Source organism: Myotis lucifugus, unplaced genomic scaffold (assembly GCF_000147115.1).
Source record: "Myotis lucifugus unplaced genomic scaffold, Myoluc2.0 scaffold_58, whole genome shotgun sequence".
In the NCBI taxonomy this organism is placed as follows: domain Eukaryota; kingdom Metazoa; phylum Chordata; class Mammalia; order Chiroptera; family Vespertilionidae; genus Myotis; species Myotis lucifugus.
Window position 1 is genome coordinate 4,692,102 of NW_005871106.1, and position 21,078 is coordinate 4,713,179.

Consider the following 21,078-nt stretch of genomic DNA (forward strand, 5'->3'; position numbering starts at 1 on the left):
AACTGACAATTGGCCCGGCCAGTGTCGCTCAGTGATTGAGCATTACCCCATGTATCAAGAGGTCACTGGTTCGACTCCTGGTCAGGGCATGTGCCCAAGTTGGGCTCGATCCCTGGTGGGGGCATGCAGGAGGCAGCTGATAGATCTTCATGTTTATCTCTCCCTCTTTCTTCCCCTCTCTCTAAAAATCAGTAAAAACTTATAAAAACAACGACTCAACAGTGGTCTGGCTCACAGAAATACCCCCAAGACTTGGCAAAAAGGTGACCCTCAAGCCACTCCACACAGCAAAGAGGAAGTCTGCTGGTTTAGTGAGGGATACTCTGAAAGCTCACAAAACTTTCTCCCAGACAAGAGGAAGGGCAGCGGACATCACCCAGTGTGCCATGACCTAGGAGTCAGGCAGGGTGGAGAGACAGGGACCTGTGTGGTTGAGACACCTGGCAATGGGCTGAGAAAAATGTAGTTTTCCTCTTCACCTTGGTTATTCAAAAGTCCTGAGATACCAGAATATCTTCTGAGATCAGCCACCAGTGTTAAGTCCCTCCAAGGACAGAATTATTGCCACTCTATTCATTTATCTATTGTGAAGTTAATAGTTTGAGTATGAATTCTTTTGCAGTTTTGTTTTTGCTTCTGGGAGGATTTCAAAGAACTGCTGAATCATTAATTTTTTAGCTTTGCTTGCTTGCTTTTATAACTGCCTCTGGAAGCCCATTTTTTCCCCCTTGGAAGATCCTGTGTAACAAAGACTGCACAGTAGACAGGCTCCAGGAATTGGCTGCCATTGACCCAACACACCTGATGAGAGACAAGACACACCTCGACCAGCCCCAGGGAGCACAGCGCTCAGGATGCCTCTGCCACCTGCCAAGCGTGGAACCCAGCCCAGGGGGCATGAGCCGATTTCAAAGAAATTACTAAACTAGTTAAAAGACATATTTTTAATCTAGTTTTCCCATTTTATACTAAATCATTAATACAGGTCACAAATTGCATTTATTCGCAGACATCTATAAAACAATCAAAACTGTATATATCTCTCTATACAGATCTTATTAATAAATTTTATTTGGACAAGAGAACTTGTGCCACAACAGTTTTAAACAGCATGATTAAAGACTGCAGCACTCCTAAGAGTGTCACAGATATGTACAGTATGGGAAGGAAAAGATGCACCTCAGGGCTGATCATGATCCAGTTAAAAACACCTGACACACAGTATACGTGCTAATATATGTCATTCAGGTCATGACCAGCATGAAAAAATTCAGGACATAGATAACTCGGCACACGTAAATGTGTACAGCAATATGCTGCATTTATGAGTTAAAATCATAGTCTACTTTAGTGTTAGCATCAAGCCCTTATGAGAAATTAAAAAATCTCCTTTCCCATTAACACACGTCAAAAACTATTCACACTTAGGGCTGGACTGGGCGGCTAGCCACAGGCGCACAGGTCCTTGCCTGTGTGGAAACAGTGAGGCTAATACTGAAGGTCTGTCTCGTGTCCTGGCTCACAGCCGCCGTCTGGCTATAATTCCATCTATCGGTCATTAAATAAAACCAGGGGAAGAAACGCAGGTCTCTGGGAATCTCGTCCCTTCCATAAGGAAAATGCTCTGCAATTCAAGTTTCATTCAGTCAGGAAGACAGAAGGATTTAAGGCTTCGGTGACAATTACAATCCTCTGAGAAATTATTTTCCCTTAAAGTCAAGATAAGATAATAGTGTTTACTGTACTTTCTCTTGACTCTTAAAATCCCTGGTGTCGGTGTAAGCAACTTGCATCTGCAATTAAGTCTGCAAGAGAGGAAGGTCTCTCTTCATCCTCAAAGTGTCCAGCTCACACGCGTGTGGAGCACGTGTCGAACCTCGGCTTCCTAGGAAGCGGGAAAGACACCGAGGCTGAAGCTTTCTAGTAGGTTGAGGAAGCTGTGCTCATAGCATCTTCAGAAATTTTGGTGCTGGCAGGGTGGATGCTTGCAAAGTACTTGACGTCACTGTCATGATCCATCTGAAGAGCCATGATGGTTTGTTCCACAGCTTCCTGGTGACAGCTGGCCGAGGTTAGGAAATAATCTGGAAACAAATGCAGATTGCAAACAAAATCAGTCTAACTTTCAGTTTTGTTAAGCACAAGTATACAAAGTACTTAGTCATTATAAAACGATTTTCTACAAGTATAAACACAAGCTATATTGAATTATAAACAGTAATCCAAATTGATTTTATATAAAAAAAATCCCCAAGCGTAAGAGAATTATCAGATAGAATTTGACTAAATCTCATGTCTCATGATGTTCAATGGCAGCGAAGCTAATAGATATATTAAAAACTTATGTGTTATAGCTATTAATTAGCTCAGTAAAAGGAACACTTCCAAAATTCCAAACACAGACTGAAAACCAGTCTTCTCTAGCTGTTTTATTGTAATTGCTATTTTAAAAAATTAAATGAATTCCAAAGGAGAAAAAAGCAATATTAATTCACCCATATTCTTTGAAGTCTATTAAAAACGTCTATGATTCATTCATGAGTTCATGCATTCAAATGATATTTATGAGACATTTTGGGGGATTGTAACAAATAAAACAACCTGAATCTCAAGGAGTTATAATTTGCATCAAAGCAAATAATACAGGGCATATGTCTTCTGCGTAAGAATGAAAATGAGGAGGAAATACAAACATGCCTCCTGGGCCCCAAACAACATAACAGATGTCAAGAGGGTGGGGGTGGGGCTCCAAGGGCAGTGATTTTTCAGAGTCATAAGTGAATGTGCAATATTCAAACTGGTAAGTTTTAAATTATAAAAAGTTCACTAGCAGGGCAATAATTAAAGGTCCCTTTCGTTGCCCTTATCTGTTCACATAGTCTATGAATCTCCTCCCCACCACAGACACTTTTCCTAAGAGTCGTGTACCCACCTTTTTCTAGTAGAGTTTGTCGTAGTGTCTTCGCAAGGAGCACTCTAACATTTGGAACCCTATCGTTTGCTAAGGTTAGCAAATGTGGCATCAGATGCACAGCAAACTGTTCCATGGGAAGGCAATCATCTTCAATGACAGTCTGGGGAAAGGAAGTAACTGCTTTAGAGTTGCAAATTTAGTCTACTTAAGCCATAATACTAGCTAAGAAAAGTCTTTTAATAACAATATAATTGCTACAGATTTTAAACCAATATTCCAGGCACTTGGGAACTCAAAACAAAAATGACATAATTAAGCCCCCACTGAGACGGTTTTTAAACTGCTCCACAGACCTGGAGGGTTCTTGGTCACATTCATTCTCACACCGTGCCCTGCTCCACAGACCCCGAGTGCCCCCTTGGGGACAGCTTTACAAAGAGCTCGGTGGGCTTTATAAATGATTGGTGAACCAGGCAGATACCCAACTGAGGAACAGGGGATCCTATAAACAGCCAGGTGGCAAAGTTCTGTCCTTCAAGAATAAAGAGGGTGTTGAGAGAGATAAAGAGTAAAAGAATAAAACCTAGTTCTAGATAAAAAAAAAAAAAAGTGTCACAAATGGCTGTCTTTGTTTACCTGACAGACAAAGACAAAGGCTTGACGACCAGACCACTTGGGACATCTACCAAAATTTTCTACAAGCTCATGGATGAGGTCCACGCCAAATGTTGGTGGTGTCGCCATGTGCAGCTTCTTCACCATCTCACTGACCTAGGAGAGTAAACATGGAGAAGTGAGGAATATCTTCGTTTTATGATCTTATTAAATACTTTGCTGACCTAAAATTGTAAAAATCTTAAAACATACCAACTTGTAGGAAATCCAACGAACAGAAGAAACTTTATCTGCACATAGATTCAGAGCAATGGGGCGTAAATAATCATAAACATCTCTGGCACTGTATAACTCTAGGAGTAAGATCAGCTGTCTACAAAAGTGAGTTATAAAAATACAGTTACAATTTTAAAACAAGACAAATGAAAACAGGTTGATCATCTGAATAATTTGTAATACTGGATATTATTTGTAAGATGGACACAGGCAAAGACTAGTAATTAACATGGTCTCTCATGCAGAGCATCACCTCCCGTCTCTGTATGGCTGTGTCTGCAAAGCATTCCCTAGTATGTTCAATTGGAACACAAAACACATTTTTCTCATAGTAACTGTTTAGAATGTGCTTAGAAACCTCCATCTACAATCAATTATGTAGATAAGAGAGTTCTAGCCCAGCTAGCGTGGCTCAGTGGTTGAGGGATGACCTATGAACCAGGAAGTCAAGGTTCAATTCCTGGTCAGGGTACATGCCCGGATTGGGGGCTCGATCCCCAGTGTGGGATGTGCAGGAGGCAGCTAATCAATGATTCTCTCTCATCATTGATGTTTCTCTCTCTCTCTACCTCTCCCTTCCTCTCTGAAAATAAAAAAATATTTTAAAAAAAGTTTTGTTTGTAAATAAATAAATAAGTAAATAAATAAATAAATAAATGAGAGTTCTAGCAGTGTATTACTTATTAAGTACAGCTTCTGAGGCAATGATACATTTACTAGGGATAACATAGTAAGTGGTCCTCTACCAACTTTCCCATTACGTCTGATGGGAACTAAAGACTAGCAGCATTCACCAGGCTAATTTGAGTAGATGCAATAATGCTCATGAAGAAATAACTTGAACATGAATAAGAATTTTGCCTTTCAGATTTTATGTTTAATATTATTTACATTTGTTTTTTTTTATAATATATTTTATTGATTTTTTAAGAGAGGAAGGGAGAGAGATAGAGAGTTAGAAACATCGATGAGAGAGAAACACCGATCAGCTGCCTCCTGCACACCTCCTACGGGGGATGTGCCCGCAACCCAGGTACATGCCCTTGACCGGAATCGAACCCGGGACCTTTCAGTCCGCAGGCCGATGCTCTATCCACTGAGCCAAACCGGTTTCGGCTTATTTACATTTGTAATCAACAGGAAGTGAATTGTGGTCATGGTTTCAGTAGCCAGATGTCAATCATGGTCCAAAAATATTAAATGGAAAATTCCAGGATTAAGGAAACCATAAGTTTTAAATTGCACACCGTTCTGAGTAGTGTGATGAAATCTCGAGCCATCCTGTTCCTGCCTGCCTGGGGCTGAATCATCCCTTTGTCAGCATCCCCACACTGCACACCCTGCCCACCTGTTGTTGGTCACTTAGGAGCTGATTCTCACCCTGCCTGCTGAGGCATCACAGAGCCTGTTGTGTCCAAGTGACCCTAACTTTATTACTGGTCCCAAAGCACAAGAGTAGTGATGCTGGCAAATCGGATATGCCAAGGAGAAGCTGTTAAGTGCTTCCTTTAAGTGAAAGTTCTTGATTTAGTAAGAAAAAAAAATTGTATGCTGAGATTAAGATCTACAATAAGAACAAATCTGTGAATAAATCTTAAAGACATTATGCTGAGTGAAGAAGCCAGACACAAAAAGCCACATGTTATATAATTCTATATATAAAATGCTCAGAACAGGCAAATCCAGAGACAGAGAGTAGGTTAGTGACTGCTAGAGGATGGGTGGGCGTGGAGAGGGGTGAAGGTTTCCTTTTGAGATGATGAAATGGTCTAGAATTAGAGAGTGGTAATGGCAGTATAATACTGTTAACATAATATATGTCACCAACTGCAACTTTGGTTATGTGTATTTTACCACAATTAAAAAAAGAGAGAGAGAAACAGACTAAAAATAGATAAATAAGAGCAAAGAAAATTCCCTGCATTACAAGAAATGTTAAAGAGCAGGATACCAGACAGAAAATTGGATCTACACAAAGTAATGAACCCAGAAAAGCTAAAATAAATACACACCCTTCCAAAACATAGTCTAATAAACTGTCAGAACTTACTCAGCCAGTTCAGCTCGAAAACGCCAATTTCTACTATTATCTGTCACCAAAAACTCCTGAAGTTGATAAAGATATTCTCTTCTTTTGTCAATATGAAGAAGCTGAAATAACAACAACAACAAATTCACTAGGACAAAGCACAGACATTACTTCTTTTACTAGACTGCTTAAAAATGACTATAAATGATATGGTTAATTCTTTTACAGAATACATTCAGTAGATACATTTAATGGTCTTAAAAATAGGTATTAGGTTCTTTTCCCTGATAATCCCATTTACCTTTACCTTTAAGAGTCATTACTCTCTTTTCAAAGGTTTCTTGAGCCAGCAAGTGACTTCCACTGAACTCTACAGTACCACAGCATAGCTTTATTACAGCACATCTACTTTATTCACATGACACCCTCATTATCATGAACTCTCTGAAGACAGAAATTATGTTCTTATTCACATATATATGCCCAGCAGATGGCACTATGATGGCACATAACAGGTGTTCAATAAATACAGGGTGGTGGCAAAAGTCGGCTTACTGTTGTTCATATAGAAAAAAATAATTTAATATAAAAAATAAAAGCTTAATATGCAAATCAACTGAATGGCAGAACGGCCGGTCGCTATGATGCGCACTGACCACCAGGGGGCAGACTCTTACAGACTCTTAACACAGGAGCTGCCCCCAGCCCGCAGGCTCCAGGCCAGCCAAGGCAGGTGCCAGCAGGGGGCCCCGAACACCCCCCTGGTCGCCCCGCAGAGGGAGGCCACCGACAGTGGCAGTGGGGGGCGGGGCTGGCGCCAGGCCGGCCAAGGTTTGTGCCAGCAAGGGCTCCCCCGATTACCCCACCCGTTGCCCCACAGATCGGCCCTGATCGCCGGTCAGGACTAGGGACTCTACCAGTGCACAAATTTTGTGCACTGGGCCTCTAGTATAAGAATAAACTGTTTTGTGTACTCACAACTGTAAACCTACTTTTGCCCCACCCTTTCCTGATAGTTGCTCTACAAATATTTAAAAGTAGGTTTATAGTCAACATGGGGGAAACCCTAAAATTTTATATAAATAGAAGCAAATAAACATAAGGGTACATAAATAGATAAGAATTACAGAGTGAACTTAGTACTCTGACCATACATCTTCATGGGTTGTGTTCTAAGGATAGAAAGTGCTGAAGGAAATCTTAAACATGACTTAGTTGATTTCATGCCGCAATTATTACTAGTGGAGTAATTCTGAAACTATTTCATATATGTAGTGGAACTGAAAAAAAATGACTAAATATATTAACGTTATTAACAAAAGTTTTTATCAAGAAAAAAATATATAAAGTGAAAAAAGGTATTAGACTAGAAGTAGAGATAACAATATCAAATTAGTCAAATTTAACGTTCAAAACAAATGACAAAAATGGATTATGTTACATTACATAAAAAAGTAATTCTAGAGATCACACAAATACTAAAATATTTCCAAAAAGGGGAAGAAATAAAAAGGTTATCTTTACATGAGAAAGGCAATTAATAAATCTAGAAGGAATTATAAAAACAGAAAATCAGTCTTTACAGCCAACACAGTACCAACTGATTCAGGCAAGAACCTCATTTAGATGCATGGATGAAAAAAGCACTGGGTGAAAGATTTGGGGGAAAAGATGTTCAAAGTTTGAAAGATCACCTCATCAAGAAGTTACTAATCACAAAGGTGAAAGGTTGTTTTACAATGGAGGAAGTGAGCCGAAACTACCATAACCAAGTGACGGGACTGTGTCACCAGTAATCACAAGAGCTAACATCATGTTAGGCCTGATATGATGCATTCAGAAAACACCTGCTGACCTATAGAGATGAGTAATATTCCTGCAAAGGAAACCTGTTTAATCTGAATCTAATTGTGTAACAGTAATCAGACAATTTCAAATTGAGGGGCATTCTGCAAAACAACTGGCTTGGCCTCTTCAAAAATGCCAATGTCATTAAAAACAAAAAGTCAGGGAAACTATTCTAGATTTCAGGGGGCTAAAGATACATGATATTTAAATTCAATATGCAATTCTTAATTGGATTCTGAATTGAGGAAAAAATAGCCACAAAGGACATTAATTAGGAAAATTAGAAAAATTTCAGTATAATCTGTATAAAATACAACAACATGGTATCAATGTTTTTAAAAAAGTAGGATTACAAGGTAATTCCTCAAACCTTAGAACTACAAGAAAACCATACACAGAACAGACTGTTGGTTGCCAAAGCGGGGGGAGGGTGGGGGGCTGACTGGGTGAAAAAGGTGAAGGGATTAAGAAGTACAAATTTAGAGTTACAAAACAGTCATGGGATATAAAGTTACAGCATAGAGAATACAGTCAATAATATTGTAATAACTATGTATGTCAGCGATTTTCAACCTTTTTCATCGCATGGCACATACAAATTAATTACTACGATTCTGCAGCACATCAAAAAATAGATTTTGTGCCAATATGACAAAAAAAATGAGTATAATTTTGATTCATTCACATTAGATGACTACTGTTGTGTTGGCTACTGTCATTTTTTTATTTGACAATCTAAGGCAGCGGTTCTCAACCTGTGGGTCACGACCCCTTTCGGGGTCAAACGACCCTTTCACGGGGGTCGCCTAAGACCATCAGAAAACACATATATAATTACATACTGTTTTTGTGATTAATCACTATGCTTTAATTATGTTCAATTTGTAACAATGAAATTGGGGGTCACCACAACATGAGGAACTGTATTAAAGGGTCGCAGCATTAGGAAGGTTGAGAACCACTGATCTAAGGGAAAAGAGGTCAGTGCCCTCGACCAAATAGTAATGCTTTTAATTTTCAGTACATAGGTCTTTCATATTCTTCGTTGATTCCTAGGTATTTTATTCTCAGTGCCCTTGACCAATTATGTAATGTAACATAATTTGCATGTTTTAAAAATTCTTTGTGGCACACTGGTTGAAATTGCTGCTTATGTGGCTAGGTGGGTACTGGAAATACTGGAGGAACACTTTATGAAGTATTTGATTGTCTAACCACTATGCTATACACCTGAGACTAATAAAATTTATATTGACTATAAAAGTGTAATTAAAAAATTTTTTAAAAAAAGAACTACGAGAGTGCCAATTTCAAGGCTAAAGTCTAACAACAGTATGCCAGTATCAAGCAATTTGTAAAGTTAGGGCTGTTCACCTCAGACACCAAAGATCCCACATCAAAGGAGTGAGGACTAAGGTTAAATTCTTCTGAAACACCCATAAAACCTCTAAACTTAATGTTAATGAAAATCTTTTACACATATTCAATTCATTAATTTTGAAAAAGTACAAATATTTATAAACATGTTCTAAAATCTTTAAAAATGAAATTTAGTGTATTTATTTAAAATGGATTTTAGAGACAGAAAGTGGGGAGGGAGAGAGGAGAGAGAGAAACATTGATATAAGAAACATCGATTGGTTGCCTCTGCACTTGCCCCTGACCTGGAGGACGAACCCATAACCCAGGGATGTGCCCTGACTGGGAACTGATTTCACCACCTACTGGTGTATGGGACGACACTCCAACCTACTGAGCCACACTGATCAGGGCAGCACAATTTTTTTTTTTAATTAAAAATTAAAATGACACCAGCAAAAATGATTAGAATGGGATTTTTTTTTTTTAAGTCACAGCTCACCATCAACTCCTGGATGCATTTTCTTCTATAGAACGTACAGAAACTAATCTTGGTAGTAGCAGAAAATTAATATTTTAGATTTACAGTGGAATTTTAGTGTGTTTTTATGCAAAAGAATTTAAAGTTACCTTCAAAAAATCATGCAAGTGTTTAAGGACACCTATCCTTACTTCATCGAGGTCTTTTAAAAATCCATTAAAAATTGGAACCAGATCTATAGCTGTCAATTGATCTCCGAGAATAACTGCAAGCTCATGGATGGAGAAGGCTAAAGTTCTTCGAACTTTCCACTGCAGAAATAAAAATAATTGCATTAGTAAGCTAAACACAAAGTACTTAGTACTTGAACTTTTAGACAATACGGTAGTTCCCCCTTATCGGCAGTTTCGCTTTCTAAGGTCTCAGTTCCTCTGGAAAATTGTGGCAGAGGAAGTTAAGTCAACAAACCCCAGAGCCACAAAAAGTCACAGATATCCAGACACATTACCAAGGGTCAATGTTTCACACTCTGTCTCTTTCCAAGGGTGTGGTGGTGTGTGGTGCAGAGAAGAGCATGCAAGCACACATTGTTAACCTTCTCCCACCTGTGCAGCGAAGCTCATAGCACTCCAAGCTCAAAACTCCGCAGTGTTAATAATACTACAGTTCTATCAAGGTTTTTATTTTTTATTTATTTATTTTTTAAAAATATATTTCTTTATTGATTTCAGAGAGGAAGGAAGAGGGAGAGAGAGATAGAAACATCAATGATGAGAGAGAATCATTGATCGGCTGCCTCCTGCACGCCCCCTACTGGGGATTGAGCCCGCAACCCAGGTATGTGCCCTTGGCCGGAATCAAACCTGGGACCATTCAGTCCACAGGCTGATGCTCTATCCACTGAGCCAAACAGGCTAGGGCTCTATCAAGGTTTTTAAATAGAAGCATTTATAACACTGCTTCTATGGAGAAAATGAGATCCTATAGTTTTAAGAATTAATCTACACATAAATTTTAGATAATAATACATTTATAAATTAGGAACTTAGACATGTCAGATGTGATCATTTCTAATACTTTAGATAAAAAAGAAGCCACCAAACTGTGGAACTTGAACAATGTAAAAAGAAAGTGCTTTGGTTCAAGCTCTTCTGCAGATAATTTCCTATAATACCAAGTACCTGCTAGAACATGAACAGAAATTCTATTGGGTTTTGAAGGGCAACACACTGTGCCTTCTATATGCACATGCTGTTAATGCCTTGGCTGTTTTACTCACCTGCATGTCTGATGCCAGAGTCTCGTAAGTCTCTCGTAGGCAGTGCCAGTTCTGCCTGCCAAGGGTCAGCGCCACGCCTGGAAGACTGTATGCACAGTGCTTAGCAATTTCAGTGTCGACTGTCTGTGCACGAGAGGGGTCAGTCATAGATAAATACTGATCTAATAGAGCTTGAGGCACAACGTCCTAATGAAGAGACAGGACAGGGATGCATTTTGAGCAGTTTAGATATAAGTTAGGTGAACTTATTTTTAAATATATGAATTTAACATAGCATTTGAAATAGTAAAGAAAAAACAATCTGAAATTTTCAGTTATATAACTGAAAAGAAACATGCTGAGGAGAATGCATATATAAATAAAAGCAACTCTAGAGGAAAAACAATGAATAAGATCTTAAAACAGAAAACAGCTTAAAGGACAATTAAAATTGATTTCTAAGTTTAAAAGAAATATTAAAAATATGACCAGCACCTTTCAATGTAAGCAAAGATTATAAAGGTTGATGTAACCTAGTGAATGTGGTTACAGGTACTTTTATACACTATTACCAACATGTATTTTTTTAAAAAAAAAACACCACCACCACCTGCCTTCAGATGGAAATTTACCAATTATCTATAAAAATTTAAAGTGTATACACAGCTAGCCATTTATATAAATGTGAGACAAAGAAGAATGTATATACAATCTTGGTTAGGTACGTATAATATAGCTTTGGAAGGATATACAAAAAGAAAGGTGAAACTGGTTGGTTTGGGGGAAGCAAAATGGATGGTGTAGGAGAAACACTGGGAAGGAAAAAAAAATCACTGAATGCCTTTGTACCTTACAAATTTTGAACTATGTAAACTTATCTACTTTTAAAAAATAAATTAAAATGGAAATAAATTCATTAAAAGAATGAGACAATCTGCATGTACTGACTTGAAAATATCTCCAATATGTGGTAAAAGCATACTTAAAAGACTGTGAACATTTTTAAAAGACCGATTCCATTTTTAATAAACAGAACCAACAAAAATAAAGAATATATACCATTTGACCTAGGAAATCCACTTATAATAAGATTTATAGCCCTAGCTGGTTTGGCTCAGTGGATAGAGCATCACCCTGCAGACTGAACGGTCCTGGACTCTATTCCAGTCAAGGGCACATGCCCGGGTTGTGGGCTCGATCCCCAGTAGGGGACATGCAGGAGGCAGCTGATCAATGATTCTCTCTCATCATAGATGTTTCTATCTTTCTCCCTTCCTCTCTGAAATCAATAAAAATATATTTTTTTAAAAAAGGTTTATAGTCCTAGAAGGAAATAACATGCATAATCATTATGAATGTAACACTGCTTGTAATATGACAGTGCAATGAGACCTGGAAGCATGTGAGGGACTACTGAAGATATAGCACCTGCTCCCAATGGAGTCCTTATGTGCTCAAATGGAAAGATCTCCAAGATACAACTAAAAAAAAAAAAAAGAAAGAAACAAAAGGCAAGACATAAACTATCATGTTCTGATGATTCCATAAGCATATTTTCCCACATTTAAAATCTCTACAACTGGAGTGCCACTTGTTATTGATGGCACTTTATTAAGCCCCCCTCCCTTTTTTTTCATGTTTTCATCTCTAAAATCAAGCTGTATCTTAGAATTCTTGGCAACTTAGGCATGATGAAATGTCTTGGTATGATAATATGATTCTATTTTTCTTTGAAAAACAGAAAAGGATACATATAAACCCACAATATTTATATATCCACAATAAATTTATGAAAGAATACAGAAGAAACTGTGATTATTCTGAATGAAAAATGGGGTAAGAGGTGTGAGTAGAGAAATATTTTTGCTTATATTTTATTCTTATTTGAATTTTCTTATTGAAAGCATGGGGGCAAACTGTAATCCAGTTTTATTCTTTTGCATGTGGCTTTCCAGTTTTCCCAGCACCATTTATTGAAGAGACTATCTTTACTCCCTTGTGTGTTTCTGGCTTTGTCAAAAATCATTTGTCCATATACATGTGGATCTGTGTGTCTGTTTCTCTGCCAATACCATGCTGTTTTGATTATCATAGCTCTGTAGTATAATTTGAAGTCAGGTAGTGTGATACCTCCAGCTTTGTTCTTTTTTTCTCAGGATTGTTTTGGCTATTCGGGGTCTTTTGTGGTTCCATACAAATCTGATGATTTCCATTCTATTTGTTTAATAAGTGACATTGGGATTTGGATGGGGATTGCATTAAATATGTATTTTGCTTTGGACAATATGGCCATTTCAACTATGTTGATTCTTCCAATCCATGAACATGGAATAATTTTCCATTTTGTTGTGTCTTTTTCAATCGCTTTTAATAATGCTTTTAATTTTCAGTACATAGGTCTTTCATATTCTTCGTTGATTCCTAGGTGTTTTATTCTCTTGGTTGCAATTGTAAAAAGAATTGTCTTTCTCTGAAGTTTTGTTGTTAGTATTCAGGAAGGCATGGATTTTTGCACATTGGCTTTGTATCCTGCAACTTGACCGTAACAGTTTTTTGGTGGAGTCTTTAGGGTTCTCTCTCTCTCTATAGAATCATGTCATCTGCAGCAAGTGACAGTTTGACATTTTCCTTCCCTATTTGGATGCCTTTTGTTTCTTTCTCTTGCCTTATTGCTCTGGCTAGGACTTCCAGAACTATGTTGAATAAGAGTGGTGAGAGTGGACATCTTTGTCTTATACCTGATCTTAGAGGAAAAGCTTTCAGTTTTTCCCCATTGAGTATATTAGCTGAGGTACTTTATGATATTATGTTGAGGTACTTTCCTTCTATTCCTATTTTACTGAGTGTTTAATCATAAATGGATGTTGCATTTTATCAAATGCTTTTTCTGCATCTATTGATAAGACCATATGATTTTTATCCTTTCTTTTGTTAATGTGGTGTATTACACTGATTAATTTGCATATGTTGAACCATCCTTGTGTCCTTGAAATAAATCCCACTTGATCGTGACATACTATTTTTTTGATGTACTGTTGTGTTCTATTTGCTCGTATTTTGTTTAGGATTTCTGCATCTGTATTCATCAGAGATACTGGTCTGTAGTTTTCTTTTTTGTGTGTTACCTTTGCCAGGTTTTGCTATCAGGGTTATATTGGTCTCATAAAATGTGTTAGGAAGTATTGCCTCTTAATTTTTTGGAAGAGTTTGAGGAGGATAGGTTTTAAGTCTTCTTTGAATGGTAGAATTCACTGACAAAGCCATCTGATCCTGAACTTTTGTTTTGGGGAGGCTTTTGATGGTTGTTTCCATTTTCTTATTACTGATCAGTTACATAGAAGAAAATATATGTGCCAAATTTATAAACCTTGGTCACAGAGAACATTTTATGAACTTGACCCCAAAGGCAAGGGAAGTAAAGGCAAAAATAAATGAATGGGACTATATCAAACTAAAAAGCTTCTGCACAGCAAAGAAACTGACAACAAAACAGAGAGTCAGACAGCCAGATAGGAGATAATATTTGCAAACAGTAGCTCTGACAAAGGTTTAATTTCCAAATTATATAAACAACTCAGAAAACTCAACAAACAAACAAACAAACAACCCAATCAAAAAGTGGGCAGAGGACCTGAAAATATACCACTCCCGAGAAGACATATGAACAGCCAATAGATAGAAGAAAAGATGTTCAAACTTACTAGCAATTAGGGAAATGCAAATCAAAACTAAAATGAGATACCACCTCACACCTATTAAAGTGGCTATTATGAACAAGATAAGCACTAACAAATGTTGGAGAGGTGTGGAAAAAAGGGAACCCTCATTTACTGCTGGTAGGAATGGACTGATACATCTACTATAGAAAACAGTATGGAGGTTCTTAACAAAATTAAGAATACAGCTACCTACCATATGACCCAGCAATCCCTTTCCTGGGTATATAGCCCAAAAAACTTGAAAACATGTATTTGCAAAGATAAATGCACCCCTATGTTCACTGCAGCATTATTCAGTGGCCAAGACATGGAAACAACCAAAGTGTCCTGCAATAGAGGACTGGATAAAGATGTGGTACATATACACAATGGAAGACTACTCAGCCATAACAAAGGATGAAATGCTGCCATTTGCCACAACATAGGTGGACCTTGAAAATATTATGCTAAGTGAAATCAGTCAAAAAAAGCTAAGAACCATATAATTTCACCCATATGTGGGACATAAAACTAAAACTCGTGAACACAAACCGCAGTGTGGTTGTTGCCAAAGGGAAGGAGACCCTAATATATGGTGACAGGAGAGGGTCCTAATATATGATGACAGGAGAAAATTTGACTTTGGGTGGTGGGCACAAGGTGCAACATACAGGTCTTGTCACATAGAAATCCACACCTGTAACCTATACGATCATATTAACCAATGTCACCCCAATACATTTAATAAAAAAAGAAAAAAGAAAGCATGCTATATTAGTCTTAATTTTTAAAACAGAACAAATTCAGTGGAAAGCAGCTTTACAAGAGGAATTAACAACAGCCACACCGAAGAAAGCACCTTTGTCACTTACTTGTACTTTAGGTCTTCTTTCCTCATCAGGGCTGAAACTACTACTAGTGCTCAAGTCTGAGTCATTATGAATGTAACGAAGGGTGGAGTCCATGTTCTGTTAGGAAAAAATATTTACTTAAAAAGTTGAACTGTCTTTAAGTTTCCTTCATCTAAACTATCTTACCGTTTGAGACTGCCAAAGATATAAATACATATAAGTTCTTCATGTTTTTAAAAGTTTATAAATATACATAAGGCTTCATTAAGAACTTCCCCTGCCTTAAATCAAACTTGCTGAATAGGATGCTACATGTATGAAAAAGAATTTCAGAATAAAAGTAATTAAGCATTTAGAATTAATTTTGGAATGTCCCAAATACTTAAAATTAGCTTGTTTATAAAATAGTACATAGAGGACTTGGGATGTCATATGAAGTTCTTCCACTGTTTCTAGTCTTGGCTATTTCTAATTTCACAAATACACATTTTTAACAGTAAAAAAAAAAACCCACACAAAACAACCCCAAAATAAAAAGAACACCTTCCAAAATGCAAAGATAGCACAGTATTCAAATCTCCAATGATAATCGTGGTTAGGGATTCATTCTGAACCAACGATATTATACAAAATTTCTAATATACTAGATGTCATCAACCAAAAAACAAAACAGAAATCCACTAAAGTTTAAAAACCCTCTTGCCATCCCCACTGTGTGTACGTAGGTACTCTTGCCTGAGCTTTTCATTCAACCCACTCTGTCTGTAACCATTTGATTCTGGCATTCAGGGGTGTAGTTCTTCTCTGTTTATAAAAACAAGGGATCAGAAATACTGATACCAAATGATGCTGGCTTGGTGGGATGTGGTAGGAAATTAAGGAAGGATCATACAGAACAGCTCCAAGTATACAGCAAAAATGATGCTAGTAACAGTACCCACCCTCACACTCCAGAGTCCAGATAATGCCACTGGCCCTCCGCAACATGGCCTCAAGTCCTGATCTTCTGCTCAGAATACTGTGTTGCTTGCTGCAGTGAAATGGTCCGATCAGAAACAAAGCACCTCTCCAAAAAAAAAAGGGAAGAGTTAATTATTCTTGATAAAGGGCTTTGTTTCCAGTAAGACTATTTCACTGCAGTAAGCTACATTAACATTGAAGCTACTAAAATGGTCATGTAGACAGGATTAGGATTTACTTTCTAAGCACTGAACATATCACCAGTCACAAAGATAGGATGTGGTGACATTTACTTTTACTTTATGCAAAAGGTAGAGCTAAGAAAATCAACAACAAACAGAATATACTAACTAGAAAGTGATTAGCTACAACTATTCCCCAATGAACACTTCTAATTCAAACTACTCTTACTTGATAAACACTTTACTGAGTTTGTTACCTCAACAGCATCGCTGATTAAAGGCACGGAGGCATCATGATTTATTTTACAGTTTGGTTGCTCACTGACACACAGTTCATCTTGAACATCACTTCTCTTTTCTGTATCGCTGGCCTCTTCGTGAGCATCCAGATTGGAAGCTCGCAGCGCGGCAGACAGCACGTCCACTTGTGCTACAGGCAGAATAGGGAAAAGATAGTAAGTGGCAGAATTACAATGTGCTTGCAAGTGTTTCTCCATTTGCATTATATATTATCAATGAAATGTGTACTTTTTGACACTGCCACCAAAAAGCTGGAAAAAAAACCTCTACATGGTAAATCATTAGTCCTTCAAGAGAAAAAGTAGAAAACTAATATGCTTTCATGAGATTAAAAATGCTTATCCACTACTGTACATTATTCTGCGTTAGTATGAAAAGAGAAATGCTATCTAGTTTTGGAGGTACCTCCAATTTATTAAAAGGAGTCAATTTCAGTGTGAGTTAACTATGTTTGGGTAGTGCATAAATTGAACTTATAAGACTTACTTACTAAGCTATTTTAGCAGAAGAGCAGTCACTTTACAAACCCTGCCAACATAAAACAATCGCAATTACAAAGATTTTTGTTGCAGTTACATTTAAACATCTCATATCTTATTCCAATTTTTCTCTAATTCTTTTTGAAAATGAAATCAATGACTTGCCCCAAACACAGATCCCAAATGAGTACTGTCTTGTTTACAACAAACCAAACTGACAACTTACCAAGTTCTTAAATCTGGCAAGTAGCACTAAGTTTTGAGTTATACCTTCTTTATGAAAGTGACTCAAAACTGAGATAAATCATTTTTTTCTGACCATGACTGCCAAAAGGGCCCAATTCTTTCATTGGGCCTAAACTGGAAAGAAATCTATATTTTGTGAGCTTGGGCCATTTTTCCTTTTGTAGTCTATGAACCTAGCTGTGGTAACTCAAGCTGGCATCAATAATTCTACTTGGGCACTGCTGAAATTCAATCCTGGATCAGCTTGGCAATCCCAAATGTCCTGGACAAAAACAGAAAAGCCTCAAATTCCCTGGGTAAGTATTTTGGAAAAGAGGATCTCTTACACCTACTTCATATTTTACTACTTCCCTTTTTGGCCTTTCATGTAGGATCTATTTCTGTTATAACTAAGAAAGGGCTTTCTTTTTCTGAAAAGGAATATCTCATTATTGTCCATGGAAACATTTAAAATTTTTGCTCAAAAACTTACAAGGAAGTTAAAAATCATCAATGCTTCAAGGAAGGTGAGTTAAATTGGGAAGCAAGGGCTGCTTTAAAATTTTAAAAAACCCAAGTCTTGCTCCCTCCTGACCCCACCCCACCTCCATGACATGCCCCACCCAACAGTGATAAGGGGAAAGAACAAGTGGCACAGAAGCTTGTAAAGCTGAAGTTTAGCCCCTGGTCAGAATTTAGTTTCCAATTTTGGCTTAAAGTTCTGCCCTTCCAAAAAGTAGACATTTTCTGCAATTTGCCACGATGGCAGATTAGAAAAGAAAAAACATCCAAAACTAAGGTATATGCCTTTAAAAACTCAAAACACCTCCTAACATACAGAAAATTAAGGCATAGTAAATTTTCAATTAACTATGAAATTAACATGGATTAAAAATGCCCTCAGATTTCAATGAAATCAAATGCTTAAGAATTCTGTAGCCAAAGCAGAAATCCCTAGCACTGCCTAGCTATGTTTTACGATAGACCATTTGACACAGGCAATTAATGTATTGTCCCAACCTTCTGTGCTCTCTGAGGCTGGGATTTTTGTCTGGTTTGTTGCTGCTATATATTTAGTAACTAGGGGAGTATCAGGAATATAGTAAGTGCTCAATAAGTAATGATAAAATAAATAAATAAATAAATGGCTATGTTATAGAAGTTATCCTTATAAATAGAAAGAACATGATAAATTTGAAACTTTTTTGTAATTGAATTTTTTTAAAGCTATGTTTTTACTGATTTTTAGAAACAGAGGAAGGGAAAGTGATAGAGAGGAACTTCATCGATCGGCTGCCTCCTGCCCGACACCTAGTGGGGATTGAGCCCGCAACCCAGGCATGTGCCCTGACCAGGTGACTGGGAATAGATCTGGTGACCTCTTGGTTCATGGGCTGACACTCAACTGCTGAGACATACCAGTGGGGCAAGAACATGACAAATTTAAAACATGGTAGGTTTAAAAGGTAAATCAGAAAGAGAACTGATTAAATCACAATATAGTATTTGTGTTGAAATCTCTCAATTACAGCCTGTAAATTTACAATACAATTTTAAGCCAAACATGATAAGTATTAGCCATCTTCTGAAATGCAGAGTCATATACTGAAGCTTATATGTACATGTAGGTCTTTTTAAAAAGCAAACTATGCATATCATTTTAGCTTGTTAAAAAAATTAAAGTAGCTATTCAATATTTCAGTATTTGTTAAGTACCTACTCCATGTCAGAAAACTAGATGGTACTGTAGTAAACACAGCGAGAATTCCCAGAACAGGCTTACAGCCTTTTCCCATAAAAATGGAGTATTAGAAAAACAAAGTATAAAAGTTATTGAAGTTTGATCAACTGAATAAAACTTAAGTTATTAAATGACAATGAAATTTATTTAAACAAAAAGCTGAAAGCTGTAAAGACAAACATTTATCAAGAGTTGACTATCCTCAGCTATGAGCATCCTTAGTTTTAGGTGTAATTCTTTGTGTCTCAATTTTCCTCATCTGGGGGTGGAAGAGTGTAGAGAAATGGAGGGAGAATACAAAGACAAGATTTTGGTGAATATTCTAATTTATCAAACAAAACAAAACTTGATGATGTAGTTCTTGTTACATCATCAAGTTGTCGTAAAATGCAGAATGCTGGTTCAACAGGGTAAATAAAATCAACAACAGAAGCTACAATTGAGGAATGAACAAAGAAAGTGAAGCTGTAATTCTATATAATAAAAGGCTAATATGCAAATAGACCAAACAGTGGAACGACAGGTCGCCATGATGCACACTGACCATCAGGGGGCAGACGCTCAATGCAGGAGCTGCCCCCTGGTGGTCAGTGTGCTCCCCTAGGAGGAGCGCCGCTTAGCCAGAAGCCTCCGCTACACTAAGGATGTCCGCAGGGAGCAGGTGTAAGCTGTCAGTCAGACATCCCCCAAGGGCTCCTGGACTGAAAGAGGGCGCAGGCCGGGCTGAGGGACCCCACTCCAAGGGCACAAATTTCATGCACTGGGCCTTTAGTGTTTTCATAAAAAATAATCTACCAGGAGAGATAAAAAATAGGATATGCTATTGAAAATATTCACTCCTCGGCTCTTGCTTTTGTTTCAGAATATAACAAAAAGGAATGAACTACTGATACATGAAACAAGGATAAATTTCAAACACATTATGTTACGTGACAGAGTAAAAAAGATGTTACTGCTTGATTCTATGTATGTGGCATTCTACAAAAAGCAAGATCATAGGGACAGAAAACAGATTAGAGGTTGTCAGAGGCTGGGCATGGAAGAAAGGACTGACTATAAAGGGGGACAAAGAATGTTCTGGTGATGAAACTGTTCTGTATCTTGACTGAGGTGGTGGTCACACACAACTGTATGTGTTTGTCGAATCTCACAGAACTGTCCATTCAAGAGGCCAAATTTTACTGATATAAATTATGTCCCAATAAACCTAAGAAAGAATGAAACTGACCATTTTCCAATTAAATTAACTTTGAACAATCAAGGATATGAATTTGCCTTTAATCAAATCATTTTCCTCCAAATGTAAAATTATAATAGGAAATCATTTAAAAATCATGATAAATTAAAGCCAAATAAAGATAACTGCTAACTTAACCACTATAATGCAATTTTCAAAGTTTGAACACAAGGTTTTGTATGTTTTAGAAGGATACTGAAGGTTATCGCTTTAGCTGCTTTAAAAATGGGTATTTACTAACATTGAGCAAAACAATAGTTTATAAATTTTAGGTTTTAGAACAAGGCCAAAAAATATCCACAAAAAGATATAAGTTCTAAAGACCTCTAATTATAGGATTTGTCAAAATTGTTTTAAATAGTATCTCAGATTTCACTGAGTAAAGTTATGAGTCATTAGGAAGCCTTAGTCTTCAAAGCGGCAGAAAGATAACATCTGCTCAGGTTCTGGCCTGATCACTTCCCAAGCCTCAGCAAGTAGAATAGGACTGCTTCAGGATGTCTGGTTCCCATACAATGAGAACACATATTCCACTTAATAAGAGGCAACTTTTGATTTGAACACAGTACAACTTTATGGCTGCATTCACAAGGAAATAATGTAGATAAATGTGTAATCCAATGGA

The 21,078-nt window shown here is 37.3% G+C and overlaps 1 protein-coding gene across 7 annotated transcripts in view; it reads right to left on the minus strand.

The window, feature by feature from the left end:
- Nucleotides 1-929: 929 nt before the first annotated feature.
- PPP4R1 (protein phosphatase 4 regulatory subunit 1) overlaps nt 930-21,078 on the minus strand; it is a 56,819-nt gene continuing 36,670 nt past the window's right edge. For 5 of the 7 annotated variants that reach the window (XM_023754254.1, XM_023754253.1, XM_023754251.1 and 2 more), the window contains 9 exons: nt 16,729-16,901; nt 15,351-15,446; nt 10,802-10,987; nt 9,672-9,833; nt 5,856-5,956; nt 3,782-3,902; nt 3,551-3,685; nt 2,933-3,074; nt 930-2,084 (listed from right to left, as the gene is read on the minus strand). In XM_023754254.1, coding sequence (XP_023610022.1) covers nt 1,921-2,084; nt 2,933-3,074; nt 3,551-3,685; nt 3,782-3,902; nt 5,856-5,956; nt 9,672-9,833; nt 10,802-10,987; nt 15,351-15,446; nt 16,729-16,901 — 1,280 coding nt within the window. In that variant the 3' untranslated portion in view covers nt 930-1,920. The remainder of the gene's footprint in view (nt 2,085-2,932; nt 3,075-3,550; nt 3,686-3,781; nt 3,903-5,855; nt 5,957-9,671; nt 9,834-10,801; nt 10,988-15,350; nt 15,447-16,728; nt 16,902-21,078) is intronic. The other 2 variants (XM_023754252.1, XM_023754255.1) reach the window with 2 other exon arrangements.